The sequence below is a fragment of the Eptatretus burgeri genome, chromosome 17, assembly GCF_056783735.1.
Source record: "Eptatretus burgeri isolate ZD-2024b chromosome 17, Ebu_testis_v1, whole genome shotgun sequence".
Lineage (NCBI taxonomy): Eukaryota > Metazoa > Chordata > Myxini > Myxiniformes > Myxinidae > Eptatretus > Eptatretus burgeri.
Genome location: NC_140977.1, coordinates 25462259 through 25477775, shown reverse-complemented (window position 1 = coordinate 25477775; position 15517 = coordinate 25462259). Strand labels below are relative to the sequence as shown.

Genomic DNA, 15517 nt, shown 5'->3' with positions numbered 1-15517 from the left:
CATTACCGCGTGTCACTACCACTCCTTCATAATCCTATTTTTACACCCGAAAACAACACAACACTTGAAAAAATAATAATCTTCCGAGGAAAACAAAGATGGCGACCGACGTTCACAGCGCGATCACCATTCTTTCTTTACACCACATCCGCTTTCACTGCTAATGAAACACTAATACGACGCCGCTTCACATCCTTCACGTCTCGTCCTTTCTCACTAACATGCGTCGGGGCCCTGCTGACAATAGATATCCATACTGTATGGAGATACTGCAGTATGCGCGTGACACAACGAGAACACAATGCACAATGCATTCTGGACAAAGCGCTCTATGACGTCACAGAACCCACGGCACGCTATTTCATTATTTAAGCTCACCGAACGACGTTAGTGCTGAACCATTCGACCGATAAAGCAATAAGTTGACGACGAATGTGAGTGGCAGTGTGGGGAGGTTATCTCGTTCGATGTTTACTCAGTGATGTCTGCTGTAAGTAGGATTTCCATTTCGGTGATTAAAGACAACACAACAGCAAGAGTTCAGTCGCGTGATTGAGATGGCGAATGTTTCGGTATCAAACCATGGACGAGTCGTGCAGGGAGATACTCTTGCTCCATTCTTGTATATCAAGATGCTGGGCTGTGCTAATAGAAAGGCAGCCAATTCTGCTAATCGTAAGCATGGTTTCACAATTCAACCCAGGAGTCAAAGGCATCCAACTCAGAAAATGACAGACTTTGACTTTTGAGATGATTCAGTGCTCTATAGTGATGCTGTAGACTGTGGACAAAAGCTCCTGAATAAGATTCAAATGGAATCAGTTTGGGTAGGCCTTGACATCGTTGAACAGAAGGGAGAATGCCTCACGTTAAACATAAGCGATGAAGGTAGAAACATGAAAACAATGCAAAATGGAGGACTTCAAACATCTTGGGTTCTGGAGAGGGGGTGGGTCCAAAAAAAAAAACTGACATAAATGCCAGGATAGCTGAGGCTTGGGCAGCACATAAGAAGACGCAAAGAGTTTGAGATTACAAAGGATTGGACAGGCAAGAAAGGATCAGAGAATTCCAATGCACAGATGATTCAAGGCTATTGTACGGTGCAGACACATGGACTCTGACGAAGAAACTTATACAAAGGTTATACGGCTCATTGGCAAGATTGCTGAGAAAAGCAATCGGTGTCGGCTTGTGTGATGACATCACAAATGAGATCCTATATTGAGGTATGGAGAAGATCACTGATGTGATAAGACGAAGTGGATGGAGCTTTGCAGGCCGTGTTTTCGGTGAAAACCAAGAAACAGTGTCGGAGCTAATTCTCAATTCTCTTGGAACCGAATGCGCATAAGAAGAGAGGAAGACCTGGAATGAGATGCTGTATTTTAGATCAACTTGTGCTTTAAACGACTGATCCGCATATTGTCTTTCGACACATAAGATCAACTTGTAAAAGACACAAGCATCGGCAAACTGCAAGGATGTGTGCTGAATGAATAGAGAGGCGTAGAAGAATGCCATGTCTACTCCAACAGATCTTGCCTGACCATGGTGGTGGTGGTGGTGATGATGATGATGATGATGATGATGATGATGATGATGATGATGATGATGATGACATGACTGTGTGGTTGTTGGTAGGTGTTATAAGACAGCCTCAAAACCTGATAAGTTGTCAAGGGCGTTTTACATGGCCTTTTTTTAAATAATCAAACCACCTGCTCATCCCAATTAGCTACCTTCCTTATTTCAGGTTTTGCCACTGATGACATCATCATTCAAAATTCATACTTGTATATCAGCTGTTCCGTGAAATACGTCACCCTGGTGTTTCGCAGGCAGGGCGTTGTATTGACGAGTGTGCCATCTGTCCAACGGATGGGATGTTAAGCCAGGGTTCGGTCTGCCACAGTCCCACGATGCCTTTCACATAGCGTAGGCCACTGTGTGCCGGAACTCTTTCCACATTCCAAATTCCTGCCATAATCAGCCTGTGTGGCTCCACAAAATCTACACTAACTTGCAAGTAAGCGACTTGGGTGAGGTTCGATTGTATTAATGGGGATAGGAAAGATTACGGATAGGGATTGGGGGGGGGGGTGACACGACAGAAGAGCTCCACATTGCCTGCTTGATGCCCTGGAGTCACGCATATGATTCAACAGCCTCAGAAGGTAGTTCCACAAATGGGAGAAAAGAGTGGAGGTACGCTGTAGGCCTGTATTTTGTAAGTTGACCTATGAGGGGGTTACTGAAGAATGCACGTGTCCTGGATTGGTTAGAGGGCTGAGAGTGTCCTCGAGAAGTGAGACCAGAGGAGAGGCAGGAAAAAAAAAAAAACAGAAGAGAGTCCACTGACCTGCCTGTGATGTGAAAGCGACAGACTATGTGCTTCAGCCTCATCACGTGAGATTTAAACAATGATGAGAACTTTAGATTCCACAGATACCAGGAGAGACAGATGTGATTCTTGGGGGTGGGGGGGGGGAGTGGGGTAGTGGCAGCCCATTGTATAAATCTTGGTGGTGCCAACTAAAACACATGATGGTCGAAATGAAATCAGTAAAAAGATAGTTAAGACTTTTCTAAACTTGCAAGTTTAACCATCATTACACAAACACATGTATGAATGGGACCAAATTTCCAAACTTCCATCATGTTAGTTCAAGAAATTCGTTTTTAAACCAGAATACCTCCATCCCACTAGATCCGCTGGATAAACTTTGGCTATAATTGACACTTACATTCCATTGGCAAAACATATAAACAAGGTTAACTCCATACAGGTGTACCAAGCATGCATTGTGCCTGCATTTCAGGCATTATACACGAAAAAGGTAAACACTGAAGGTAATGAGGACATCTGGTTAGGTAGAAATAGGTCATAAGGATTTTGATCTGATCTGTTGGAGATATTCCCCATTCACGGAGCCTCATGGGACGGGTGAGGTGGTTATAGATGAGGACGGTTCAAATAAGCCAAGGTGGTGAAAGGATTCGAACTCTCACCGCTGCCCCATCCTCCCTTGATGCCCTCAGCCCTCACTACATCACTATCAATCAGATACTGAAGTAACCCACTCAGAGTAAACCCACTTTACAGTTAGAAAGTTTAGCTCTCCATAATTCTATAATGACACATTAGTAAGACACATTGTTTCAAACCCTCCGATGTACATACAGTACAGTACATGTCTGGCTCATCATTCACAGAGAAACACATAATCCTCTGTAGGTTCTCCAAGTGCAATGTGTTCCAGACAAAGATGTGTTATGGTGTTCTGGTGCAAAGCTCGAGATAGCCATAAATTTACTTAAAGTTCATTCACAACTGATTTATCATTCAGTATTTCATAGTGTATGAATTGGTTCTCAATTTTGTCATCTATAATAATAAATGTCAGTGTATCTGTCAGACTGTCAGTCAGTCAGTCCATCTCCTCCATAACTCCAAAACCATGAAACCAAGTGGCCTGAAACTTTGCATGCATGCTCAGGGAACTCCAAGGAAGTGCAAGAACGAAAATTCGGTGTTGGGGTTAATGAAAACACCCCTTTTGAAGATAATTAACGGCCTTATTTATTTATCCTTTATCAAGGCATTATCCTTAGTCAGCCCCTGAGTCAGCCCTGTCAGCTTGTGGGGATCTAAATTACCCATTTTGTTTGGCCTGTTCAACAATGCCTCGATTTGGAATAAACTGTCTTGACGTCTCCGGTCGTCTCCGGATGGTGTTTAATATGACCGCGCTAGCTTGGCAAGTGATTAGCGATCAGTTGTAACAAACATCACCCAGAGACGTCGGAGTGTGAAAAAATGTGCGAATTGGACAAACAAACACTGTTTTTAGCAGTTGGAATTGCTGCTAAGTTCAATTCTGAAGTTTAAATTTTGAAACTTTATGCGGATGAAAAGATTCGAGAACTTATCGCATTTCAGCCTATAATGCCTATAAACGACATCCAGAGAGTTATATTCGCACATTATTTGATACTCCTGATGTGTCCAGATGGTGGTTATCTCCGGATATGTCTGGACGGTGTTGTCTCTGCATGTGTCCGAATGGTGGTTGTCTCTGGACGTGTCCGAATGGTGTTTGTCTCCGGACATGTCCAGATGGTGTTAACCTCCGGACTGTGTTTATCTCCATGCGATATTTAGAGCTCACTTTGTTCAATAGACCTTGCTCATTACTGTAATATGTCCAATATGCTAAAACTTTTGAAAACCAAACACTGAAGAGAGTGTACCTATGAGTGACGGTGGAGAATCCTGATTCAAAGACACCAAAGTCTGCAACAGCAACAAGTTCTCTTTTGCAAATGACAGTTGAAAGCACTTTCTCCTGGTTAATGCTCCAGTATATCCCCCCCTCCTCTTTTTCTCCCCCCACCTCCCTCCTTAGTACACCCGTCGTCCGGATGGTGGTTATCTCCAGACGAGTCTGGATGGCATTGGTTATGTCCAGATGGACCCTCCCCTCACACTGACTTACTTTGCACTCCCTTTGCACTGCCTTCCTTGCCCTCCCTTCCCTTCCGCTCATGCTGCATTCCCTTCCACTCCCCTCACACTGCCTTCCATCCCCCTCCCCTCACACTGCCTTCCCTTCCCCTCCCCTCACACCGATTCCCTTCCCTACCCTCATGCTGCTTTCCCTTCCCCTCACATCACACAGCCTTCTCTTCCTCCTCTGCTCATGCTGCCTTCGCCTCACACTGCCTTCCCTTCCCCCACCCCTCCTTGCTCCCCATCCATCCTCCCTATCCCCTCCATCCTCCACCCTCCTTGCTCTTCAGCCTCACTCTCCACTCTTTCTCGCCCCTGCTCTCTCTCCACCCTCCTCTCTCTCCCCTCCCTCCTCTCTTTCTCCCCCTTCCTTGCTTCCCCCTCCCACTCTCCTCCCTCCCTCCAATTTCTCCCCCCCACCCCTCCTCTCTCTCCCTTCCCCTCCCCTCCCCTCTCTCCCTCTGACTCTTTCTCTACTACCCCCTTCTTTATTTGTCCCCCGTTTCTTGGTATTCCCATCAGTGAAGCGATGGGTGGTATTTGCAAGTTCAATAACAAAGGACAAAAACAAGCTTCCCTTTTGCCAACTCAAACAGGCTGTTAAACATTGCTGGCAACATTGTGTGGGTTTTTCATGATTTAAACAAATCTCTTAAGAGAAAAAGAAGTTTAATACCTGACTGTATCATCTCTTCATTACCTGTTGGTGAAGGAATAGACAGCGGATAGCTTGGCGTGGCTGGGGCGATGGTGCCAAGAGGAGGTTGGATGCAGGACCTGTCTGACAGTCTTCCGGCTTCATGGTGGTCTTTGAGGCTGGAGGGAGAGAGTAAGAGAGTAAGAGAGTAAGAGAGAGAGTGAGAGAGTGAGAGAGTGAGAGAGTGAGAGAGTGAGAGAGTGAGAGAGTGAGAGAGTGAGAGAGTGAGAGAGTGAGAGAGTGAGAGAGTGAGAGAGTGAGAGAGTGAGAGAGTGAGAGAGTGAGAGAGGGAGAGAGTGAGAGAGTGAGAGAGTGAGAGAGTGAGAGAGTGAGAGAGTGAGAGAGTGAGAGAAGGAGAGAGAGAGAGAGTGAGAGAGAGAGAGAGAGAGAGAGAGAGAGAGAGAGAGAGAGAGAGAGAGAGAGAGAGAGAGAGAGAGAGAGAGAGAGAGAGAGAGAGAGAGAGAGAATAAAGTGCGGCTGAAGAGCATACGCCACATACTCCTTATGTAATGCTCACCCTTTTAGAAACTGGGGTAGTCATAGGAGAATAACGTGACAACAAAACAACGGGACTCTCAATGGAAAAGCAATCTCACTCACCAATGATCTCACAAAGTCTGGTCTACGGGAGATGCCAATCCACTTGGGATGAGCATTGAAATGATGATATAGCACCGCCACCACACTCCTCTTAGTGAATCGGTTTTTTTTACTTAAACTGGGTGGCTCTATTACACATACTGTGATGTTACACCATGAAATGACATCTGATAAACCTTTCCAAAGTAAATCAAGAAAAAAATTGGGTGTGCGACAAGGACGAATTGATTCGATTTTGGTGAAGAGCCGGATCCGGATCCGGATCCGGATCCAGAAAGGGATTATTTTTTTTTAGTTTTTAAAAGTGATGCTTCACCATTGAGAGAAGGGGCCAAAAATGATACACAGTATGATATTTCAAAAAGTTGTGGGCGAGTTGGGCAGGCGACAAGAACAAACCGATTCAATTTTGGTTCAGATCCGGATCCAGATCCGGTCTACCAGGGGGATACAAAACATAAACTGTTCAGCCTGGTGGAGGTATACGCTCCACCGAGTGTCGTTCTTGTTCTGTTCTCGTTCTCCACCAAAGCAGTCTCCTTGGCTATTGGGCACAATCCTGGACGGGTCACCACTCCGACACAGGATACCAGCGAGCTGGCACTCATTTTGCCGACCTCAGAAGGATGACAGGCAGAGTCAACCCCACCTCGTATTAATTCAACAGCCAAGTGGGATTTGAACTCAGGATTCTCTGATCCCAAGCCCACCACCCTAACTATTAAGCCAACATCAAGCATACGATGCCTTCCTCCTCTCATACTTCGTTACAGTGTTAAAAATTTACTCCTGATGCCATTTACATCCTCTTCTTTCACCCAACACAACATATCCCGTTCAGTTGGAGTAAAGTTTGCCTTCCTCTTTCTAGTTTGACTGTCGTCTGCCGCCATGATAGTTTTGCCGGCAGACGAGAGTGCAATGCATTGTGCCATAGCGTGTGCACATAAAAAGTTTATCCACACCTTATTGGGTGGTCGCTAGACTACCTTTATTCTCAGGTTTTTCGTCTGTCTGTCTGTTTGTAATGGACAGCTCTGGAGGCCAGAGGAGTCAACCGATTTTGATGAAACTTGACAGGTAGGTTCATACCAGGATCTAGTTGTATGCTTTTGAGCACCGTTGCTATGGACGCCACCGTTGCCTAACAACGGGACTTTGAAATTTTTGAAAAAATCCGAAAAATATTTATATATTTTTTTTTTCGAAAATCAAAAATCGGCTTCCGTGCTTTTATGCGCACTGTAATCAACCTCTTTGTCAAAAAATTTCAGCCCGATCCGTCAAAAACTGTATGACTGGTATGCAATTATATAGCGACCACCCACGTCGCCTTCCGGCTTGTCCAGCTCTTACTCAGCGGATCAGCTATCTTACCCTAATATCCACTCTTTGAACAATTGTTGTTTATCCGTTGGTTAGTTAACCATCAGAAAATAATTTTGACCATTGGATTGCTTTCATCACGTGGTTAAATTATCCGAGTTTTGAGCAACCGAGGCAAGGCCTACTCCTAATTTCGGGTAGCCAGGAGAAAAATTGTCTCGGTTTTGATGTTGTTTGTCATTATTTTTCTTTTTTTCACAACATTTTGTCCTTTTTATCTCTTCAACATCCTATTCCTCCTCCTTGCTTCACAAAAAAACAAACAACAAACAAAAAAAACTCTTTCACTCAAAAACACGATATCTCATATTCTGCCTTATACTTGTACTTCCTGTACGTCTCTCTTTTCTCAATATCTTCATTGAAGAAAACGCTTCTTCCTTCTTCCTCCAAAATATATTAAAACATGTTAAAATGATTCAGTTTCCATATTTCTCCATCATGAGTACACCACGTGTTCTTCTTCATCACAATATGATGCTGCTCTTCTTCTTCACAAGTCATATTTTGCACACATATTCTGATGTTGACACATGACGATCAAATCTCCTTCACGTTATTTATCGTGTCAAACCCTTAGGTGTCGGTACCCTCCCCCACATCTCCTACAAGCTTGCGTCCTTTCAACCTCACCCCTTCCATGTGTCTCGCTCTGCAGCATCCCTCCACTTCATGTCCCTTCCTCCTGCATCCCCCTCACCTCATCCTCCCTAAACTTCCTCCTCACCCCACCCTCTCCAAGCTTCCTCCCCCACCCCAACCACCTCAATGCTTCCTGCTCATCCTGCCTCCTCTTGGCTCCGCTGCCGTCCTTCTCAGCTCACCCCCCATCTCATCCCCCCTCAGCTGCCCCCTCATCCCACCACTTCCCATCCTCCCCCCATACTCCCATCCTCCCCTCCCACCTTCCTTCACCCTCCCACACATCCACCACCTTCCTAACACCTCTTCCCCTGTCCCTCACTGTGTGGACCTCAAACATAAAAGGCCTCCACTCCACCCTGACAAATCTCTCAGCCCAGCCCCCTGCCGACAAACCGGACATCATCTGTTTAACAGCATCCTTCCTCCTACAGAACGTACCTGACTCCTTAGTGTCTCTCCCTCGCTATTCTCTCCTCCGATTTGATAGGCCTGAACCTCATCCTGGAGGCAGAGTTGACTTTACATCCAGAACTCAATTTGGCACTGTCTGTGGACTGATATTACACCTCCTAACCACCAGAAGTACCTTTGGCTGTGACTTCCCCTCCGCTCCCACCTCCTGTTCATCTGTGTTGTACCATCCTAACATTGATGATTCCATCTCTCTCCATCTCTCTCCATCTCTCTCCATCTCTCTCCATCTCTCTCCATCTCTCTCCATCTCTCTCCATCTCTCTCCATCTCTCTCTCTCTCTCTCTCTCTCTCTCTCTCTCTCTCTCTCTCTCTCTCTCTCTCTCTCTCTCTCTCTCTCTCTCTCTCTCTCTCTCTCTCTCTCTCTCTCTCTCTCTCTCTCTCTCTCTCTCTCTCTCACAAACAACATGGACAACCTTTTAACCACTCATCCTAACTCTTCCTTATATGTGGCGATTTCATTTGTCACCATACAACTTGGCTGGGTGTTATGACCTGTCTCATCAGCCATTGACCTTCAGCAAAGGGCTTCTATGACTTCACGGGACTGACTCAATCTGTGTACTTTCCAACCCGGACGCAATGAAAAATCCTCCCTTCTGTACTTCAAAATGGCAAACATTCCCGCAAATGTCTCCTGCTCTTTCTCTGCTGATCATATGCTTGTGAGAGTGAACATCTTTCTGGCTATTTTCAGAGCCATTTCCACTATTTATGTGTATTTTAAAAAATGGCCTTGCATGTTTATGGGAAACAGGAAAGTCGAACACTGGTAGATGTCATCCACATCACATCCACACTTTATTTTAAACTTAAGAATAAACTAAACATACACTCATTTTTTAATCTCCACATCTCATTTCAACTCTCACCAGGTCTCTGTGGCTATTGTTTCAGACACAGTATGTGTTTACATCCAAGGGATTCCAGATATGTAGCCTATCTGGGTCAATGCTTATCCCTCTGAAAAGCTGACATGCCATTGGGAATTACAGAAAGAAAAGGGAAGATAAATTTTTTTTTCACAAATACATTCACATTCAGATTAATCAGGAGAATAAGAACCAGAGTTGGTGTCAAAGCCACCCAATGCTCGCCTGTTTATACATTTATCATTTTAAAAAGACTTGTCCAATAATAATTTTTAAAAAGCATTGCAGTGAAGTCTGATCCAAATAATTTTAAAGCAATATATGTATTTATATATTGTAATCAGTAAAAAATAGTGTGGTAGATAAAAACATTAGAAAGGAAATAACTTGCACCAAAAACTTTAACATTTTCACGCTCACGATGACGCTGACGCTGACGCTCACGCTCACGCTGGGGGTATTGCTATAGCTCTCTGTCCTTCGAACAGGTGAGCTAAAATAATAATAAAAAAAGTTAACTAAGTGGGGGGAGTTGTATGTGCTGGGCTCACCAATTTTGAGGCACAAAGGGCAAAAAATATATTAAACCGGAAAAAAAGTCCAGTTCCTTGTAAAAAAAAAGTCCAGTTCCTTGTAAAAAAAAAAAGTCCAGTTCCTTGTAAAAAAAATATCATTGGTTATTCACCATTTTCTTTCAATCACAAATTTATTGAATGCAGGAGACACATCGAGATGTGCTGCACAGTAACTCAATGTGATTGATCATGCGAATGTGGACGGTAATATTTCGCAATGAGTTATCCGTTACACCGTGTCATAATTCGTGAAACCACATGCCAGGTCACGTGATCTGACCTAGACGTCACGTGATCCGTACTTCTCAGACGTATAGTCCGAGTGTTGGCCAGAAAAGCGTGCATTAGGGTCCGCACAATGTTTTTCTGCACTTTTGTGATCACCAGACCATCAGGATGAATATTCCGATTGATGCCACTCTGGCACCCTTGAGCATTTTTGTAGAAACTCATTAATATGCAAATTAGCGGTGGCCATTGTCAAAATTACTATTTTTCTTAATATCTCCAAAAGTAAGCATCCAAACAGCCTGGTTGAGGTGTCTACACCCATGTTTTTAGGGTCACTGGTCATGATAAACCCACTTAAAATTTAATAACATTTAAATTTAGCTCATTAATATGCAAATTAGTAGTCGCCATTATTGAAAATGTAGATAAATAGACATACAGATAGAAAAAAAACACTTCAGTCTTTGTGAATATAGATCACTTTATTATTCATACAGATTCAACAATTCGACAGTATGCAATGAAAGCAGCTAACAACATGAACAAAAGAAGACATTCCTGTGTAAATCAAATGTTCATATATATAACAGGTTTGTAAACCTTATGAAGGCTACTTCAGTGCTTGGTGTCTCATTCAGTGTCAGAGTCATCATCAAGGGCAAATGCAGCAGCTGTCTTGGTGCACTCATTCCTGCAGCCAGTATCTCCATGACCCGCACAGAAAACTGTGCATGGTACTTGGCTGCTGTGCAGCAGCATTGAGCTGTGTAGCATTGCTTGTTGGAGGAACATTCACATCGTATTAGCTCCAAGATCTCTGGTGGTGCAAGAGCGACGTTGGGCGGCAGCATAATTGGAAGTAATGATCTTGATGCCTCATCACGTTTCCATCTGTACTGAGTGGGATCCAGAGGTGGTGGCTGCAGCTCAGCAACTGACTTCCATATTGCTGTCTGGATATGAGCGCATCACACGTTTTGTTCAAAGGACTCTGTAGTTGGTGTCAGAGCCTTTAGGTCTGGTGCTTTGATGGCATTTGGTTTTGCCATCTTCATAGACTACACCTCTCCTTGCTACCATAGCAAACAGCCATGAACACAATGGCTTCGGCGATGACATCATCAATAGATGCATCCACATTCCCAAGTTTTTGAAGTGACTGGCCTGCTGCGAGTGTCTTCTTGCCAGTCAGTTTACCTCTACCATACATCTGGGCAATGGTGTCGCAACCTGTCAGTGCATGTAAAGCTAGTAGGTCTTGCACCATCCCGGCATGCTTTCTGGCAGTGGCCCCAATGTCGATCAACGATCAGCCAGGACATGTTGCTTCCATTGTTACGCAGCATTGCAGATGAAGTTCTGCGAAGTGATACACAAGCAAGATGAACACATCAGTATCATCACAGATGACTGTGATGCATTTTGTGCCATCTTCGGCAACTTTAGCGACTTGCTGCATCATGATGACATCTGCCTCCTCATACGTAGTCTTCAAATCAGTGCGACACCTTTGGGCTCTGTGGTGTATTTCCACTGGGGTAGACTCCTGTCCCGCAATGACGAGCCTGTGTTCGTTCTGCTTTCTCTGTTGACTAACGTCAATCAAATACTGGCAAATCAGTTGTATCAGCTGAACTTTGTTCTCAGTTACTGACAGAACCACCAGCTGTGGAGGCAGTGGAGTCTGGTGGTTCAACCTGTGGCACCTGCTAGCTTGCTGCCCAGCTCTTGCTAATCTTGTTCCACTCTTGATGCTGAAATCATGATATCTGTCAAATACCAGATATACATCTGATTTGTCCACCTTTGCCATGATGTAGCTGGTGAAGTTGTCAACAAAGTCTTGCACAATTCCCCTGTTGAGCCAATGAATAACCCAGAGGATCGCACAACCATCTAAGATGGTGACTTCAGGTTGTGGACCCAGTCTTGTTGAGATTTCCACTTGGAGATTCTTCTTCAATGTCGACTTGGTCTTTGCTATTCTCATCGCCCCATTTTCATCAAACATTGATGTTGGCACAGGTGCAAGCTCATACTCTAAGACGTCACATAGTTTGATATTTCGACTTTGTTGGAGTTCCATGACCCTGGAGTAGATGATATTTAGATCACAAACCTCAGTAGATCCCACACGCATGACTTTCCTTGTCACTGCCATAGTTATGACTTGTTTAGATAAGGGAGCGTTGAATCCTGCTGGCCAGCTTTCTTCATACGAATGCATCTGTGCTCAGCCAATGTCAACTGCCCTTGGTGCGTTCACCTTTTCCGGTCCAATTCTGCCAGTTACAATGTTGACAAATCTGTCTGCATGTTCGTTTGGGTCAAGTGGGTCGATACAGGTCTGGAGTTTTTTCCTTATCTTATCTCGGTCCTCTGCATCAGATCATATGCGTGATGGCTTCTCTTCCTTGTGAATGGTCACCTCTGTGACTATGTGCCCCTCAGACATATCTGTGAGATCGTAGACTATCTGACTAAACGTGTGCATATTATCGGCCCACTTCTTCAGTGTAGAAGGCTTCAGTGTAATGCCAACGATTCCATGTATGCCATGGCCGTAGCGCATCAACGTGGACTCGATGTGCATATCTGACCATAAACCGTTCCATAGGCCCTTCTTGTGCCGCATCACGTGATCTCCTTTTAAGAACATTTCCAGAATGTCTCCATGAAGCCTTTCCATCGATCGAAGGTAGTCGAGCCCATATCTAGCATAGTTGTGATGTCCAGCCACGAAGAAGTGGGGCAGAATCTCCTTCATAGCCCAAAGATGCAATGGCCAGTCTCCTTCACGCTCAGCATGAACAAACGCCATCATGATGAATACAGGTTTCACAAGGTTCTGCACCCATAGTTGTGTGGTCATGCTCTTTGTTGCTTTGGTTTCAAGAGTGTCCATTAAGTCTTCATGACTTTCTGCCTGAGCCACGCTGGAACGAAGGACCTCCTCAGTCACCAATCGCAGGGCCCTGAAGTTTTGGGGAAACTTTTTTCCACCAAGCATATGAGCAACACCTCCAAGGGCAGATTTCATCATGTCTTCCAGCCCACTTTCAGCCATCAAGTTCCCCACACAACCGATGAAACTCATAAGGGTGTGCATGCCACCCAGCCTTGGTATGAACTGGGTAAATCACTCAGGATAAACCCATTTAACATGAACAGCCACTCAATACAGCTGTTGGTCGTTTGTGGAGATGGTTACGGTTTGTTCACACTCTGCGGTCAAGCGTTTTCCCTCCTCCATTACTGTAAACATCGTGTTTGGATCAGCTGGATCCATATCTATGAGTGGTGTATAAATGGCCCTCGTTGCAGGTTGGATGGATCGTCCTTGCTCTCTGCAGAGCTTCGTATTAAAGCCACCAAACTCTGGTGTGTTCTGATCAGAAGTGATTTGCTTCAGAAAAGAGAAATCCATATCTTGAACTCTCCTAAGTTGTATAGCTTGATGAGCCAATATGCGGAGAGGTAACACCACACGTGTGGCTTCTTCAACTGGCATCACTGGTTTCTCAGTTCTCTTGTATCTTTGAACCGAAATATCTTCCGTCACAGGTGTCTTCATTTCATCACGGGTCAATCGTCTGATGATGGCTTCATCTTCAGATGTGGAAGATATCTCCTGATATTTTATGGTAGTAGTACTGCAAGAAAATGTGTTGAAACGAGTCCATTCTGGGATGAGATCTTTGTGTCGAAGTTGTCAGCAACAACCTGAACGAGGCCACATTCAGCATTGGCGGTTTCCCTAATCCCGGAGTGAACAGTTGCAGCCTTTGCTGCTGATCCCTTGAAACGCATCATAGGAACAGGTCACACGATAGTTGTACAACTGCTCAATGAGGCTTTTACGACTGACTAGAACTCCCAGTGCTATTTGGAGTGTAGTTGGTCGATTGGTGATCATATTCATTATGATGTTTCATATCAGAGCTCCTGGAAGTGTGCAGTCCAGTTTAGCTGATATTTTGGAGAGAAGCAATTGAAGGGTTGAACTCACTCCTTCATTAGCAATATCTATATTAATTATAGTCTTATAGGAACTGGGGTCGGACAACAACTGCTTAGATTCCTGTGCAACCTTCTTGGCAATTCGTTCTATGGAAACATCAATGGCATCATCTTCATCTGATGCTGCTAAGTTGATCGCAGTAGATGCTCTGCTGCAAAACAAGATTAAACTCGCGACACCTTCACCAGACAGAACCAGAAGCTCTGAGCCAAGTATATCCAACAATTTGGATAACAGGGTTCGTCGAGAGTATAGCTTTCCTCCATGATCCATGATCCTTGTACATATTGTCGACTTCTACTGAATTCCAGATGCGCAACATGTCGTTTTTCATCGATAGGATGCTAGAAGTGACAGCTGGCTCAATGTCCTGAGTTTCTCTGCCATTGTGTGCTGCTGCTGCAACAGAACTGGGTGCCATGAAGGACTTTCTGCAGTCATCGTGATATCTCACATCAGCAGTATGAAGATGACTCCTACAGAACGCACATTAATCGCCCATGAATCATATCTTGACCTGGTGTCCTTCTTCATCCTGGCGGGAATCGATGACATCGAGAACAGTTTGTTTGAAAGTTGTCCGATCAACACGATCTGCGGTCCTACAAAGGAGAACTCGCCGCCAACGATTAGGATTCTTCTTAGCAAAGTCCATGATGCACTTTTCTCCGCAAAAAAATGAAATGTTCTTTCAAGTCAAATACTGTCGTCTTTGAACGGCGGCTTCTTTTGCTTGTTGAAGCATCTTCCAAACAGACATTACTCATTCGTTTCAAGTGTCTTTCTATGTGTGAGCGTGATGTGTACGTTGACACACAGTCTCTATGGCATTTGAGTTCGATAGATTCATCTGCCTGTAATCTCTGTTCAAGCTCTTCATGTATACCATCTTGTCTTGCTATGTTTGACTGGATGATACTTCACACTCTGTCTGGACCAACTGTTACCAGAAGTTTTCCAGCTTTCGTTGCATCACGGGAACTGAAGAAACAGTCTCCCATGGTGATGGAGCCTCAACCTGTAACAATATAGGTAATTATAAACATCAGGAAACATTTAATTTCTTTGTTCGTATTTTAAAGAAATAAACATATGCATAACGTATTGGTAACGTACACAGAACGTTTTAATCACATATAGATAATTTATACCAACGAATGCTGAGCGTGTTGTCGGCGTTCACAACCTATGCCCAACGATAGTCTAACTTATGTATAGCGCGGCAGCGTATCGCCGACGATCACGTGGCGTAGGCTATTCATAGGCTGCGTCTCGACGATTCAAATCATAACCGCACTAGACATCGAAGTGTGAAGCCGCTGTCACACCTTGACGTTTTAGCCAGCATATGCCGACGTATGAAAAATTTGCCGAACCAAGCTGGCACACGTCGAATACGTTATGGGTAAGTTTTGTATACGTTAAGAACATGCATACGTCGTAGTTTTCTGGCATACGTTGTCGTATGCCGAGTACGTCGAGAAATTTTCAGCATGTTGAAAATT

General features: G+C 44.4%; 1 protein-coding gene across 1 annotated transcript in view; it reads right to left on the bottom strand.

Annotated features, from left to right (window-relative positions):
- Positions 1-15517, bottom strand: part of LOC147009587 (uncharacterized) — a 161053-nt gene that overhangs the window by 25650 nt on the left and 119886 nt on the right. Inside the window, exon 8 of the mRNA XM_085861109.1 lies at positions 5214-5329. Coding sequence (XP_085717235.1) covers positions 5214-5329 — 116 coding nt within the window. The remainder of the gene's footprint in view (positions 1-5213; positions 5330-15517) is intronic.